At 42.1% G+C, this 17,159-nt stretch overlaps 2 protein-coding genes across 8 annotated transcripts in view; one reads left to right on the forward strand and one right to left on the reverse strand.

Annotated features, from left to right (window-relative positions):
• Cldn20 (claudin 20) overlaps positions 1–3,445 on the forward strand; it is a 6,703-nt gene extending 3,258 nt beyond the window's left edge. The window contains exon 2 of the mRNA XM_029566697.1: positions 534–3,445. Within this exon, the coding sequence (XP_029422557.1) occupies positions 634–1,341 (708 nt within the window). The 5' untranslated portion in view covers positions 534–633 and the 3' untranslated portion in view covers positions 1,342–3,445. The remainder of the gene's footprint in view (positions 1–533) is intronic.
• Positions 1–17,159, reverse strand: part of Tfb1m (transcription factor B1, mitochondrial) — a 47,381-nt gene that overhangs the window by 14,358 nt on the left and 15,864 nt on the right. For 6 of the 7 annotated variants that reach the window (XM_017799743.2, XM_029566682.1, XM_008839353.2 and 3 more), the window contains 2 exons: positions 15,457–15,608; positions 9,234–9,353 (listed from right to left, as the gene is read on the reverse strand). In XM_017799743.2, the coding sequence (XP_017655232.1) occupies positions 9,234–9,353; positions 15,457–15,608 (272 nt within the window). Of the gene's footprint in view, positions 1–4,143; positions 4,420–9,233; positions 9,354–15,456; positions 15,609–17,159 lie in introns of those variants that run through there. The other variant, XM_008839373.3, reaches the window with a different exon arrangement.

Genomic DNA, 17,159 nt, shown 5'->3' on the forward strand with positions numbered 1-17,159 from the left:
TCTCCCTGTAGCCCCAGCTGTCCTGGAACTCATTATGTAGACCAGGCTGACCTTGAACTCACAGAGATCTGCCTGCCTCTGCCTTCCGAGTGCTGAGACTAAAGGCATGCGCCACCATGCCAGGCTGCCTTGAGTATTTTCACTAAAAACAAAGCCACTTAAAATAATCTACAATGCTAATCAAATTCTTTTTAGGATCCTTCAGCTAGAATTTGAAATTTCTAAACTTCCTAGCAAGGTCCATGTCCACTTCACAGACATTTTCGGCATGCTTAGATATAAAAAGAACAAAGTGGACAACTTTCCTTATGTCACGAATCAAGCACTGCCCATGACTATCACTCATGAGAATGTTATTCCCCAGGCCTGCTTCCAGCCCTTCCTTTCTGTGCGACCGCAGCATCTTCTGCTGTGTGTGCACAGGCATGTGGCATGCACACAGGGCACTGTGCACATGTGTCTTGGTTCCTCTGCTAGAAGTTCTTGTTTACTTTTTCTTCCTTCCCCTCAATCCTGACTTTGCTTCTTTTTAGCTTTGTTATTTGGTTCTCAACTGCACAGAAATAGCTACAGTTCTGAGGACACGCCATAATTCACCACCAGGATCTTCTAGGACAGAGTAACGGTAACATCATGGGCTCGGAGGGTCTCCAACTCCTTGCTTTCATCCTGGCCTTAGCGGGGGTCTCTGGAGTGCTCACCGCCACTCTGCTGCCCAACTGGAAGGTGAGTGCAGACAGAGGCTCCAACATCATAACAGCCATTGCACAGCTGCATGGGCTGTGGATGGACTGCACGTGGTACAGCACTGGGATGTTCAGCTGCACTCTGAAATACTCCATCCTGTCGCTCCCCATCCACGTGCAGGCTGCAAGGGCCACCATGGTCCTGGCTTGTGTTTTCTCTGCCTTGGGAATCTGCACTTCTATAGTAGGAATGAAATGCACTCACTTAGGAGGAGACAGGCAGACCAAGAGTCAAGCTTCCTTGGCTGGAGGAGTATGCCTCATGTTGGCGGGGACTTCTGGCTTAATCCCGACAGTGTGGTACACCAAGGAGATCATAGCCAACTTTCTAGATCTGAGCGTTCCAGAAAGCAGCAAGCACGAGCCTGGAGGAGCGGTCTACATCGGACTCGTTTCGGCACTGTTGCTGCTTGTCTCAGGAGTTATTTTCTGCACTTCATACACCAGGAAGCACCCGGCACTGAGGCTCTACCCGCACAGCACTTCTGACACCAGGAGGATTCCGGCACCCCAGCTCTACCCTCCCAAGCAGACACGCACCTCTACCTGGCAACCAGAGACCAGCTCGGCATACAGCCTGAAGGACTATGTGTAACCGGCTGTGCAAGGCACATGCAATATGCAGTGTGGCTCCTGGGTCTGCTGAAACTATTTTATACTGAAAAAAAAAAATGACATTTGTGCTTAACTTCCTTTACAAAGAGTACAAAGTACCTTAAAAATTGTGATGGAATTTAAAATGCCAACAAAGCACCACTGCATCTGTCCCAATGTCTTCCCTCATCTTTCTTTATTGCTTTCCTTGTTTTGTTGAAGTCTATACTTGAAAGACGTCCTGACTGGATTAATAAGGCAATTAATTGGCAGCATTTACTCACTTTTTAAGGTAACTCTTAGATTTATCTTCTAAATTAGCTTTTCTTAATGGCCAAATGTAAAAAGCACCTTGCCCCGACGGGGCCCAAGAACACAGCCCACTTTTGTCCTCTGGTGGGCAATGTCTGAGCAGCCTGCTTGTTTTACAGCCATAGGATATGGAGGAGACCCCAGAAACAGAACTTATAAGATGCTGCAAGCCATCTATCCCAAGCCCCAACCTCCATTCTGATTTTCATTTAAAAATATCATGTGTTGTACATGGGCTTATATATATATATACACACACACATATATGCAAACTAAGATTAGGCAGAACTGTAAAATCAAAGATGCTACTACACATAAAGATCAATATAAAATACTGTACTTTTTAAATACAAGCCAAGCAATAAGAGCTTGATTGTTACTTTGTTCTTTTTCTTCTTTTTTTTTGAGACAGAGTTTCATTATGTAACCCAACGTGCCTGGAATTCACGATCCTCCTGTCAGCTTCCTGTGTGCTGCAGTTTACAAGCCTAAACTACCAAGCTCAGCTGAGTCACTTTCAAGTTGTGTTTTTTCCCCTTAAACTTTAAGTTAACAAAAGCATGACTATTCTTAAATAAATGAACAGCTTCAGTTAATAGAAATGAAATTCTTAAAGCATAAAGAATCATTTAAAATGATTATACGTAATTCAAATATTTTAACAAAAATCGGACTTTCTATGGTTGTAAAAGAAACACTGTAGTTTTCTGATTTGTTTACTTATGCTTAATAATGGCTCATAATGCAGTTGCTAAAGGAAGAAAAGACTATACATTAATAAATCAGGAAGGGGAAAATGTGAATGATTTTCATTTGTCATAAAGAAGAGACTAAAATATCTGATCTCTATTTTACTTGGGAGACCATCATTCTCCTCTGCGACAGCAGGCTTTTAACTGGACAGCGAAAACGAGAAGGCATTACTTCACACGAGAACGGAGGGGCATCATTTCACCACAAGTTTTAATGGCTATTTATTAATGTATACGTTCCTTTTAGGTAGTCAAATATTTCCTAAAGAAACAAAATATTAAAAAGAATTGTAATGAAGAGTATATAGCTCTGAACCCCATATGGTTTGCTCATTTTACTTAACGTACATCAGTGTTTAGACAGTCTATGTGGCCCGGCAACCTGTGTTAAACAATCACTGCAGGGCAGGCCCTTCGCTCTAACTCTACCCTGCTGTTTTCAAGGCTCAGGTGAGCTCAGTCTGCAGGGCAAATGTGGCAAGGCCTGGAGACACTGGGTTGTCACAACTGAGGAACTACTACTGGAATCAAGTGGGAAGAGGCCAGGATGCTGCCGGCCATGCACAGGACAAACCCTGCAACAAAGGACGATCTGGCCCCAAAATGTAGGCAGATGTGAGGTCGACAAGTTCTGGACTAGTAAAATATTCACTTTTCTTACATTAAAAATTTACAAATAGAAAAGCCAAAACACCAAAAAAGCTCTTTTACTTACTGAACATCTATGAATGCATACATGTGCACATATACATACACAGATGCACACACATATACAGCTGTAATTTGGCTATGATTTGCCCTGAAGTTCTATGTACTGGAACCTTGGTCCTGGCTGGCGATGCTGACATGGTGGAACCTTTGAGCACCTTAATGAATAGATCAATGCGGGTCTCACAGGAGTGAGTTCTCTGAGAGTCAGCTATTATAAAATGAGGCCCCCCCCATGCTTAGCCTCTCAGGAGGCCATTTTTTTTTCCCTTCAGCTTTTCTGCAATATTATGGTACAGGGAAGGAAACTATGCCAGGATGCCACTTTTTAGCCACCAGAACTGTCACTCAAATAAATCTTTTTTTTTTTTTTAAAAAGATTTGCTTTTATTTACTTAAAATTTTGTTATATTTATTTTTTGTATATGAGTGTTTTACCTCCAAGTATGTATTAAGTGCATCCATGTCATGCAATGCCCACAGAGGCCAGAAGAGGGCACTGGAATCATTTCTCCAACCCCTTGCTTTTAGTTTTTTAAAAGTATGTATATTTGTGGCAGGAGAGATGGCTCAGTGGTTAAGAGGACCTGGGTTTGATTCCCACCACCCACATGGCAGCTAACAACTGTCCATAACTCCAGTTCCAGAGGATCTGACAGCCTCTTCTGACCTCCTCAGAAGTGACATAGGTGTACTTACATGTATGCAAGCAACACACTCATAACACATAAAATAAAAATAAAGAAAATGTTTTTTAAAATATTTTATTTAAAAAAATTTAAAAATATTTTATTTATTATTTTTATTTTATGTGTACAAGTGATATTGCCTGCATGTATGTGAGTGCACCCATGTTGGGCAATGCCGCGGAGGCCAGAAGAGGGCTTCGGATTCCCCTGGAACTGGAGTTAAGGACAGTTCATGGCTGCCACGTGAGTGCTGGGACTCGAACCTGGGTCCTCTGCAAGAACAACAAGTGTTCTTAATCACTGAGCCATCTCTCCAGCCCCTTAAAATGTTTTTTAAAACAGTACATGTATGTATGTCTGTGTAGGGGTATGTGCATATGAGTGCAGGTGCCTGTGGAGGCCTCAAATATTTTGTTAAAGCAACAGAGATGAAGATTTACATATGGATTTGGAAACATCTAGTAATAATTCTGGAAAAAATGCTAAAAACTGAAATTGAGTCAAGAGAATTGAGTGTAGATTAGGATGGGTTTGGGAGAACTGTTGATGACCACTGGCTAGCTGTGATGATAAAGTTGAGGCAGTCTGGGATGCTGCAAGTGACCTGTAGATTGAGACCTGTGCAGACAAAGATTATCACAAGTTAGTTCTACAGTGTGAACGCTAAATTTCTCCCCCAGAAGTCCACATGTTAAAGGCCCAGTGGTGGCAACAGGAGAGGGTGGACTTCTACCTGGTGGAGCGGGTGGGAGGCCCTTGACATTTGAGGGCTTGCTCTTAAAGTTGACTTCATGTCCTTGGCCCCTTCCTATCCCACTCTGCCTCCTGGTTTATCAAGTCAGTAGTTTGGACTGATCCTGTTCCTATCATGACATGCTGCCTCATCAGATACCCAAAATAATGCAGCTATTTATCTTGAACTGGACCTACAGAATCGTGAGCCCACACATGCCTTTTCTTCTGATAAATGATCTCAGGTATCTGATACAGCCAGCATAAGGAGCACATGGTGAAAACAGACACGGGGCAGACAGTTCAGCCTGGAACACAGACTAAGGCTTTCTCAGAACACCTCTTTTATCACTGTGTTGGTTAGCTACATGCTTTAGCATATCCTAACTTTACCTTTGAGGATTTACATCACAGCTTGTAACTGTTCAGCATGCTGCGGCATACCTTATCTCCAGTAACTTCTGGGCTCATCCACTGCATTTTATACTAGCAGGAAGCTGTCATCTGCTGTCACTAACTTGCTCATGGGTGGGCATCATCCCCTAGCACCTGTGAATGCTGGGTGCTCGGAGTTCACAGATTTGTGGCTCTGCTAAGCTCAGCCTACTTATTAAGTTCTCCGAAGAAGGCCCACTGGCGTTCCAGTGTGTTTAGCTTTCTACAAAGTCCTCAGCTTCTGTCGGCGTAGATAAAAAAGCCTGTGACAATTTTCAAATTATATCTAAGTCATTTTTCTACCAGCTTGGAGGAAGATAGTGATGAGACCTAAAGCCTGCCCATTCCTTGAGAAGGGTGTTAATCACGAGACCCATGACCACAAGTCACAAAGTAACAAGGTGCCACAGAACTTGGAGAGAACTGTCAGAGAACTTTAAGAGTGCTTAGCATTCCTCAAACTTGGTAATGTGTAAACTAGCTGAAAGTTAATGTGTAACCCTAGAAATATGAGGATTTCATGCTGAGAAACTTAAGAAAAGTTTAATTCTGTCATGAAATTATTTTTTAGCTCTGGACTTACATTGTAAAAGAAACTGTCTTATAATTGGTAAAATAAGTACCTCAACAGTGAAATGAAAATACAACAGTTAAAAAATTCTAATGTGAAGGCTGAAGAGATGATGGCTCAGCGGTTAGGAACACTGGTTGTTCTTGCAGAAGACCCAGGTTCAAATCCCAGCACCCACATGGTAGGTAACATGGTAGGTAGCTAACAACTGTCCGTAACTCCAGTCCCAGGGGATCCGACGGCCTCTTCTGTCCTCCACAGGCATTGCACAACAAGGGTGCACTTACCCACATGTACACAATACACACACATAAAATAAAATATTAAAAAAAATTCTAATGTGGAGTTCAAATTTGGGGAACTAGCTAGCAAAGTTAGAGGGAATCTTGGCAAGAACAGGTCAGCTGAGCCAGGCATGAAGGGACGCACGTGTAGTTCCAGTTACTCAGGGCAGGGGTCAATTTGTCTGATGCCAGCAAAATGCAGCAAGACTTTGTCACAAAAATAAAACAATGAAAACGTTTTACTACTAGTTAGAACAGGGATGCTCAGTTCTCTGAAAGTCACAAAAACACAAACCAAAGTTCAGCTACTAGTCAGAACAGGGCTGGAACAATTTTATGGTAGTTAAAAGTTCTGTCCTTAAGTTCAATTAAGTAGGCTATTTCAAAGGCACAGAAGACACCACAGACTCTCACAGAAAAAAGTCCAAAGTGGTTTTTACATCACAAAGGAAATTCTTCATGTCTGATTCTTAGGCTTCAGGTTGAGAATAAGCAAGAGATGTGAGCAGGCTTCCTTGGAGCACCACTTCTGCCAGCAGTTTGCCTGAAACTCTGCTGTACACGCAGCCTGTTTCCTCTACCAGGTATTTGTGTCTAAGACTTTCTCTTCTTGAACTCAGTGTTTAGACAGAGGGTCAGTCTTGGATTTGTATTTCATCTTTTTTTTTTTTAAAGCGCTCTTCTCATTTCCTTGTATTTATTTTTTTGATTTATATGTGTGTATGCCTACATATCTGTATGTATACCATGTGTGTGCAAGTGCCCACAGAGGCCAGAAGAGGGCACTGAAACTTGAGTTAGATGTGGTTGTAAACTGGCCAATGTGGGTGCTGAGAACTGGACCCGGGACCTCTGCAAAAGCATAAAGTGTTCTTAACCACTGAGCCATTTTCCAGTCCCTCTTCACGTCTCTTATTTTGAGAAAATGAAGTTTTAAAAAAATCATTCAATGTAATCCTCAATCAAATATTTTCAGGCTTTCTGCAGAGTATTTCTAAGTTGCCCCATTATGGTAAAACTACTTCAGAGCAATGGAGAATTCTTAAATAAGTAACATATAATCATTTATTATTTTCTTTTAATCAGATATATTCTCTTTCTTTCCTCCTTGATAACCGCTTTTCTGGGTTAAAACTCCCCTGCAAGAATATTTAAAACAATGGAAGGCAGGCAAAGTAAATTGCTATTTAGTTTACAAAAAAGCAAAGATTTCCCCCACCCCAAAAAAGAGCTGTATTTTCCCAAATAAAAATGCTTAAGCCTTTGAGCCCAGAGAAAAGAAACATTAATAAACTACATGAGCTTCACATGTACCCTCTCCCTACATCTCCTAAACACTGGAAGACGCTTTTGGCTAGATAACTAAAACAGGAAAACTTTCCATTACAAATAATCTACCACACATTCTAAGAAACTTGTGGTAAAATTTAGAAAGTATAGATCCTGGATTTCGGCAGTAATTACAAAAACCTGCAATTTTCTTTTGTTTATTTTGTTGATGACAAGAGTCTCACTGTACTGTAGCCTAGGTGGCTCTGAATTCACTATGCAGTCCAGGCTAGCCTCAGATTTGCTATGTGGCTCAGGCTGGACTCGAAATCTTGACCCTCCTCTGTCCTGGCCCCCTAGATACTGGGACTACTAGGATTGGAGGCACCTATCACCTCCCTTCAACAGTACTGTGGTGTCTGATAATAGGTTCTGAACATTGAGATACTGTGTGCACACACAGTCACACTACAGGAGGAGAGCAAACTAGAGGGTCACCTGATGGTCAACTATCATGGGACAGAAAGTCCCTGAAAACACAAATGTGTTAAATACAATGGTAACTTATAGATATTTCTAGTCACCAAACTATGTCGACGACCTAACTACTCTGGATGAAGTCATTTACAGGATCTTTGAAGCCAGCAGACACAAAAGGAGTTCCCTGAGGATGATTTGGAAGAAGGTGACACTAGCTGCGACAGAGGTGGAAGATGTAGTGAATTCCTCACGTGACTTGGAAGCCCAGATACCTGCAGAGGGTAAGACCCTCAAGGAGGTTTGGGGAGAGACTTGAGAATGTGGAGAAATCTGAGCCTGTGTCCTGGGTCCACAGTGGACTGGTTATATGGCTGAGGTCCTCATTCCAAACCCACAATCTGCATCTACATCTAAATCTATAAGCCACATGATAATTTTTTCGTGCTATCTCCTTTTACTTATGAACTTTAAAGAAACTTTGCAAGACTTATGTTTGAGAGTTTTAGCTACTAATGAGACATTTCTACTTTTGAGTGGGCTGTGTATTCCTTAAAGGCTGACTCAACATCTGATCAGGTAGACATTCCAGTTGTATCCCCAGCCCTGGACTTCTTAAGTGGTAGGAAACACAGAAGAGGCCTTATAGCTCATGTCCTGTAATGACTTACTAAACAGAGAGCTCTGCTAAAATTTAACACACTTACTGAAGAATTTTTTCTTGGAAAAGAAACTTTGCTTCTGTAAGTAAAACTCATGTTTTTAGCACATCATTATCAAAGCCTGGTTTAACAGCCAACTATTTTCCCACAGATGATAGGTAATGTTGCCAAAAATATTCACAGTAAATAAATGCTTGGTAAAGTGTTAATTAAAAATCTCTGCTAGAAATCACAAAAATACTTAATTTCTCAAGGACTGGGTGGCCATATAACTTATCTTCCATAACAGAATACTTTTAAGAGTAGGAGGAGTTGATAATGTCAGTGATAGTGACCGGTACCAACCTATAAACCCTGGCAAAGGTTTAGAGAACTCTGTTCTAGGGGAGAGAACGATTTGAATGAGAACTCTTTGAGTAAGAAATATTGTGGGGCTGGTGAGATTGCTCAGTGGGTAATGACATGTGCTGCATAAGCCTAGCAGAGTCTGAGCCCTGGAACCCACGTAGGAAGGAGAGGACCAATTCCACCTAGGTGTCCTCCGACTTCCACATGTACATAGTGATACACACAATAATAATAAATAAGAATTTTAAGCATTTTTTGATTTATTTTTATTTTATGTGTGCATGTATGTAAGTGCACCTGTGCATGCAATGTCCAAGAAGACCAGAAGAGGGCACTGGATCCCCTGGAGCTGGAGTTCCAGAGGGTTGTTAGCCATGATGTGGGTGCTGGGATCCAAACTCAGTTCTTCTGGAAGAGAAGTCAGTGCTCTTAACCACTAAGCCATCTCTCCAGTCCCAATAAATAATTAAAAAAAAAAACAACTGTAAATTTTGTGGCTCTTATTCAAGAGAAATGAAAGAATAAAACCCAGTTATGGTGTAGCTTGCATTTAAGTCTTGGCTCCTAGAGATCATTTCCTATACCACATCCTTGGGGAACAACTATCATAACAAAATGCAGCACTGACATAAAAGGCAAGGAGCAGACACTTACCTCTGGTTTGGGGACAAAAGCTTTTCCTGGAATCGTGAAGAGATGATCCACATCACAGAGGTGCTGGGCCATGATGGAAAGGCGACTGCGTTGCTTGCTTCCAGTAGTGGCCACAAGTCTCTACAAGTGGCAAGAGTAAATGTTAGCAAACAGTTAATCCAGTCTATTAGAACGGAGCCAACATTTGATGCTGAATATTCTTTTTTTTTGGTCTTTTTGAGCAAAAACAGTAACAACAAAAAAACACCATGGTATCTGACACATAACATGTAGACAATCTGGGAAATAATCATCATTATTGGCCGAGATATACCTTAGGAAATGTCCATTGTATCATGTATAATGAACTGAAAAAGTCAGATACAGATGGGTGTGGTGGTGCATGCCCTTTAATCCCAGCACCCAGGAGGCAGAGGCAGGCGATCTCTGTGAATTTGAGGCCAGCCTGGTTTACATAATGAGTTCCAGGTCACTCAGGACTACATAGCAAAGCAAAACAAAGCAAAACAACAACAACAAAAAAGTTAGCTAGGCAAACTTCTCTACTGACTGTTGTTGACTTTTGGAGATTTTCATCACCATCATATCCTACAGCAGAATGTTCTACATAAAACAACTGGTAAACATTTTATGAAGAAATTAGCAAATAATGAAGAACTAAAGTGTTTAAGTGTGAAATCTTCAGTATTCAAGAACCTTTGAAGTACTGGCTGTTCCAGACAAATGATTTCTACAAAAAACTTGGAATTTTTTTTTTTTCTTTTTTTTTGGCTTTTTGAGACAGGGTCTCCCTGTAGCCCCAGCTGTCCTGGAACTCACTATGTAGACCAGGCTGGCCTTGAACTCACAAAGATCCGCCTGCCTCTGCCTCCCAAGTGCTGGGACTACAGATGTGCACCGCCATGCCTGGCCTGAATTTTTTTCTTTTAATCACCCATATGCATTTATTTTTAAAAATATTTTATTTATTATTTTTATTTTATGTGTATGAGTGTATTACCTGCATGTTTATAAGTGCACCAGTGTAATGCAGTGCCCTCAGAGGTCAGAAGAGGGTATCAGATCCCCTGGAACTGGAGATACGGATAGGTGTTAGCCACCGTGTGGGTGCTGGGAATAGAACACAGGTTCTTTGCAAGAGTAGTCAGTGCTTTTAACCACTCAGCCATCCCTCCAGCCTGGGAGGTACCTTTTCTTGCTGAGCCATCCCCCTGGAACTGGAGTTATGGATAGTTGTTAGCTGCCACGTGGGTGCTGGGATTTGAACCCAGGTCTTCTGCAAGAACAACCAGAGTTCTTAACCACTGAGCCATCTCTCCAGCTCCCCAGTCAACTCTTTTAAAAGAACTTTAATTTCCATATATAATACATTATAAAATTAAATACCAAATAAAGTTTCTATAGTGCCAAGGACAGCCAGAACACTCTTTAAGAACACCAACACTGCTCATGGGAGACTTACTGCATCTGATATCAAAACTAAGACAGTGTCGCTACAGACGCGAGTAGACCAATGGAATGAGCCTTAGACACAGACCCAAGCACATGTGACAGACATGATTCTCTTAATGAGAAAAGGTCAGACCCTCCATTAAGTGGTAGAGGTGTAACTAAGTTTCTGCAGGAGGAAAAAAGAGGTCCCAATCTTGTACCATAACAAAAACAACTTGTAAGTAAGGATAAATGAAAGACAAAACTTAAAGACTTCTGTAATATCTATGACACCACAGTAGAGAAGAGCATCTTAAAGATGAAAAAGCAGAAGCTACAAAACATGGATAGATTCTTCTTTGTTAAAATTCAACATTTGTGCCAAGGTTTTAAGCACAGACATGGGGAAGTGGGTAAGGAACCCCGACCCAACCCAAGGAAATTTTGGCCACTGATGGCTGCTGGGAGGGGCAGAGACAGTCTCCTTCAAGGATGGTAGGTTAGCTAGGCACTCATGGATGCACACATACTAAAGGACATTTGGTGATACAAATTGGACTCTCTAAGTCTTGTTATGCATTTAGTATATTAAATTGGGTGGAGGACAATAAGGGGAGGGATTTAAATACCATCAAATTATATTGTATGAAAATCTCAAAAATTCAATTAAAAAAATGCTTTTTGTGGCTAAAATACCAAATATTATATTCACGACCGTTTCAAAGCAAGCAGGACCTAAGACAATACTGCTAATCCCCCCTTGGACCCTTCATCTGTAAACTGTGAAAGGTGGTCCAGAGGACCAGGGTTACCCACACTGCTAATGCATTCCATAAATTAGACTTGATGTAAATGCTCTTCAATAGTCATACAAAAATTTAACGCAAAGCCTTGTTAAAGAAAAATAATTGCCTATGGTGAAGTCAGAACAACAGTCATTGAAACCACAGCTGCCAGGAAGCCCTGAAAGTAGGACCCCACCACCTAGGCCTCGCCTTTGCTCTTTCCTCAAAGAGTACAAAGTACAGTGCTTTGCATTTCTGTTACTCAGGAACAGAAGAACCTAACAACAATGTCAGCTGAAGAAAACACCTACCAACAAGGTATGATTAAAAATATACATGGTCTCTGTCCCTGGTTCCTAGCACAGCTCCCAGAACCATTGGAGTTTCTTGAGATGAAGTCTCTTTTGTTACTCATGAGCCCCCTTTGAGTATACCTAAGTTCAGACAACTCAGATGACATAAGCCTCTAGGTGGCCTGAGGTCGGGGCTTGTCCCCAGAAAGACCAATTGGCTGATTTTTATAAGGTAGGTAAAATTCTGTGGGTCATTTTTTTAATTGAATTTTTGCGATTTCCACAGTATAATTTGATGACAGTATAATTTATAGCCCCTCTCCCATCCACACCTCCCCACATTACCCCCCCCGACCCTGCACTCATTTCAATGTACTCTCTCAGTTTAATGAAGCCTATAGAGTCTATTTTGAATCCCCATAGGTTCTCCAGTGTGGATCCATCCACTGGAGCTTGCATACAACTTGGGGCATGTTGTCGCTACTGCTATGAGTTCGCATTGGTAACCAGCCAGCTGTCCAGAGATATCCACCACCACCCCCTGCTGCCCACCATGGCCCATCTACCACCTCTGGCTCTTAGAATCTTTCCACCTCCTCCTCTGCCATGATCCCAGAGGCCTGTGCTGCAGAGGCCTGATAGGGGCGTTCCACTCAGAGATAAGCGCTCTGCAGCCCCGGGGATAGCTAAAAGATGCATTAATCTTCAACAGTGGGTGAGCACGTGATCCAGCACAGTGCACTCCGATCGTCCCTCCTGGGACTGAAAGTCAACATTATTATGAGGGTACCACAGTTACATCTCACAGGAGGGGACGGCAGCTCCAGCTCACGGCGGGGAACCACATCTTCAGCTCACAGGAAAGGACTAGGACTCCAGCTCATTGGTGGGGTCTGTGGGTCATTTTGACAAGACAGGGAAGGAACCTGCAGTAGGGATGGGTATCAGAAGACCCTCTGATTTACAGCTTGTCACCCACACACACAGGAGGCTCAGACCAGTGACTGGCCTCAGACATGGGGTAGGCCACTTGGGGTCTAAGTCCTCATCTTGGGAGACCTGCCACTCTTCACAGGTGGAGAGTCAGCGTTTATTAAATTAGAGGCTAGCCAGTTGGTGTCCAAAGACTTGGAGAACTGTTTGGTATGGAAAGAAAAAATTATCTGGTGTGAGAGTGTTATAAGTAGTGTTTTTGTCAGAATCAACAAATCCAAAGGTTGAGAAAATAACAAAGGAATCTATAAGCATGGGCCCAATTAAGACCAACAGGAGAGAACCAACAGATTCAGGAATGGGCAAAGACAAGAACCCTGGGGAAACTGGTGACAGCACCCTGGAGTTCTTATAACACAAAGGACCCTATGTGTTTGTGATACAAAGTTACAAGTTTTTCAGCCTTGACATTCTTGGCATGCTGGGCTGGTTAATGCTGGTGCACTCTTTGTCAAGGGGCTCTGCTGTACCCTGAAAAATGGTTACCAACATGCCCAGTATCTGCCCCCTAGATACCAGCAGCGTCCCTCAGCTGTGGTAACAAGTGACTCCAGACATTGCCAAATGTTTCCAACAGAACTGTGGACAAAAGCACCCCTGTTGGGGACGGTCACTGCAAAAGGGACAGTTACAGTACGGTAAGTATTCTCAAAGCCTACCCTGATGTGAGTGTTTGTTTTCTACCTCTCCATTTAGAAATTTAGCCTTGGAATTTAATGATGATTGTGAAAGATAAGAATGTACCAAACTGGTGGTGAGTGATTTAGGGTCTTGTCCTCAAAGAGGAGGAAGAGCAGTAGCCAAGGCCATCACGGGAAAACAAATTCCTCTGGTTAAGAGGATGAAATCTGTGGCCTGAGTGAAGTCGGGCAAGTCAGTGACCTGATGGCCCCTCAGGATGGTGGGTCACCTGAAGCTGTGCTAAAGAGGCAAGAAGAATAACGAGCTCCTAATGAGATGCTGTAGTTTCCCTCTCGGAATGCCCGCTCCCCAGTGCAGTTCCTACAAGCTCCCTGTTGGTTCTGCCCACCTTTCTGAGTCAGGACTTCCTCTTCTTCTTTTCTGGCTTTTTCCTTGGGTGCTGGCCAGAGCCTAGGTATGGCACCCCGGGCTTTCGTGCTCCTTGTCTAAAGCTCACTCTGGCAATGTGGCTGCTTGTCTGTCACGTGTCTGACCTCCACCACACCTGCGTAACTCAAAGGGCTTTTCTGCATTTCTCCTTCTCCTCCTCTAGGCAGCTGCTGACGTTCACAGCTCACCTGTCCTGGGAATTTTTTAGAACTCTAGTAAAATTATCCTCAAGTTTCAAAAACAAAAAACAAAACAAGCTTAAATTAAATGTCTTGAGTCTCAAAAGGCACTGAAAACGACCGTGACAAAATGGTGAAGAAAAGGGAAGCCTGCAGCACACTTAACTGGTCAGGGACTAGTAGGGATCATGTGAGTAACTCCGTAGTAGTAAGGTGAAGGTCAGTAGCCCAAAAGAAGATTAGCAGAATGCAAGCAATTCAATGCAAAATACTCAAGTAACCCAAAGATGAAGTGGCGCTCAATTTCACTCAAACTCAGCAAAGACAAAATACAGCATGACATACCATTGTCCCCAGAATAATAGAAATGTGTAAGTCTGGTTATATCTAAAACCAGCAAGAATATGGATCAGAATGAACTCAAACACACAGTTGAAAGATGTAAGTCAGTCTAATGATTTCAGAGAACAATTACCTTTATCTAGTAAGAGCAAAGACTTGCAGTTCCATCTATGACCATCAAGAGAAATCTTGCCTTTGTGTTTAAGAACTCTCAGTAATTTTGCTTGTAATAGCAGAACACTGGCAGTAATTCCAGGGCCCCACATAGGAGACTGGACAAACTATGGCAGTGCAACAGTGGGCAGAATATATAGCTAATAAATAGTCCACAGCTATGAGCAAAGGGAATGAATCCTACCTAAGATGTTCAGGGTAAAACTACATTTATACTGTATGAATCCATTCATATAAAGCTTGGGAGTAGACAAAACTAAAGTATATAACACATGGATACAGATCTACAGATCTAAAGTATATAACACATAGATATAGATCTATGTAATAAGACTATGGAAGGGAATAGTTCAAAATTCAATCCTAATTCCCGCGGTAAAAGGGAGCAGAGAGGAGATGCTGATCCCTTCCTTAAACCTTGCCCAGCTGCTTCATCCACAAGCTGCCCTGGCTCACCCTGACTGACTCTGTAAACTTAGCATACCATTGCCATGGGAAGGCAGGCTCAGCAGGCACCACTGAGGTATGTGTGTTGGCAGTGTTGAGTAAAAGTCAACAGACTGGATAATGAGACTCTTAACTCCAAATTCATAATCTTATTGTGAACTCTCATCCTACTGAATGCAAAGGATCCATTTTAAGACATTACAGACCAGTCTCTACATAGGCATGCCTGGTTTTCATCTTGCTCAGATTCTGTCAAAGGCAGTGGTAGCCTTGTGCTTACCACACTGCCTTCCTGGCTGACATGTCTGTCTCATGCTCTCCCTTGGGAGCGTCTAGCACTTACATCTGCCATCTTCATTACACATCTAACTTTTAGCTGTGCTTCTGTGGTTTTTCTGTGTGTAATGGAAAAGTACCAACATAAAACATGGACAGTGATAATACAAAATATTATTTTGTTTTGGAATTTGATCATATGATAAAATGGTCAGACAAAAAGAATACTTACCTCAGCCACTTCCTTTTGAAAAGTTAAGGTCATCTGAGTTCTGCCATAAACAAAAGGTCCATCTTTAAGAGAAATGTTTTCAAGCCACTTGATAATCAGAGGAGTTGAAACACTAAATGGCAGATTTCCAATAATATGCACATTTGGAGGATCTATTTGGTAGGAAAGAAAAAAGGCAACTTGGAATGAGTATGTGACTATATGCTGAATATGATTTTAATTAAATGTAAATTCAACTGGGTATTAAGAGAATCAAACAAAAACACATGAAAAGATATGGCTCAGTATCTCTTTTCCAGCTCTCTTCAACTGAAATTCTTTTTTCACAGTTAGCTTTGCATTTACTACTTAATTAGTGCTCAGTCAGTTGAAATCCTCAGGTTTCTGGCTTAGGAAATATATGAAATAAATTGGTCCAAGGGAAAAGATAATTTTCTTTTGGACACAATGAATTTAAAGTGTCCCCGGGGATGTCAGATCATCAGATGCCCAGAAGTGGGATATGAGCTAGGTCTAAGATGTGAATGCCCACAACAGTTAGGTGAGGAACAAAACCAAAGGAACAGAGTAACCTAGGCAAATGCGGGGTCTGAGAAGATGCTCAGAAAGAAACCTCAGAAAAAACACTTAAGTGACTAAAAAACAAAATAAATCATGAACAAAAACAATCAAACAAAGACAGGGCTGGAGAGATGGCTCAGCAGTTAAGAGCACTGGCTACTTTTGCAGAGGACAGGGTTCAGTTCCCAGCACCCAAATGGCAGCTAACAACTATCTGTAACTCCAGTTTCAAGGACTCCAACACTCTCTTCGGACTTACACGGGAATTGTACAACATGGGTGCACATACATATATGCAGACACTACGCTCATATACATAAAATAAAAATAACAAAATATTAACCCTACTAGCCAGGCATGGTGGCACGCACCTTTAGTCCCAGCACTTAGGAGGCAGAGGCAGGCAGATTTCTGAGTTCAAGGCCAGCCTGATCTACATAGTGAGTTCCAGGCCAGCTGTGGCTACAGGGAGACCCTGTCTCAAAAAGACCAAAGAAAGAAAGAATGAATGAATGAATAAATAAATAAATAAAATTAAACTTCCCCAAACCCAATAAAACAAAAACACCACTGGCAAAGAATGAAATAAGTTCACAAATGCCAAAGGATAGCAGGGAAGATAAGAACAAAAATCTAGAAGGTGTTATATAACAGCAAGGTGGCTGAGCCAGGCAGGTTATCATGATCTTAGCATGGCTAGGGTGAACACAGAGCCCTGCAGCCTCTGCTGAGAAGGGCCAACTTGAAGGCCTGAGGGTAGAGACTACAAACACAAGGCACTTTGAAGGAGCACAACCCCGGAGGGCCAGAGATACGAGCAGCTAGATATGCTGAAAAGCTCTCTTCATTTATTTTGAGGACTTCTGGTTAGCAACTAATATACCCTTTGCCATCTGTTTTCTAAGAGTTGAACACTGCAGGGACCCAGCACCAAGTCCACTAGTCTTGAAGGGAGAGTGCAGCAAGTGGAGCAGGAGAGCAATGGAAAAGGCCCTGGGGCTGGCCGGGCTTCCTACAATATTTTCATCACGTGGAAAAAGGTAACAGTACTTTACCTTCACACAGCATCATAAAAATAAAAAAATACATATGCGCACAGAAACTAAAGCTTGAAGATATGAGACAAATTAGATTTAGGAAAC

Source organism: Nannospalax galili, unplaced genomic scaffold, assembly GCF_000622305.1.
Source record: "Nannospalax galili isolate Female #2095 unplaced genomic scaffold, S.galili_v1.0 scaffold211, whole genome shotgun sequence".
NCBI classification, from domain to species: Eukaryota; Metazoa; Chordata; class Mammalia; order Rodentia; family Spalacidae; genus Nannospalax; species Nannospalax galili.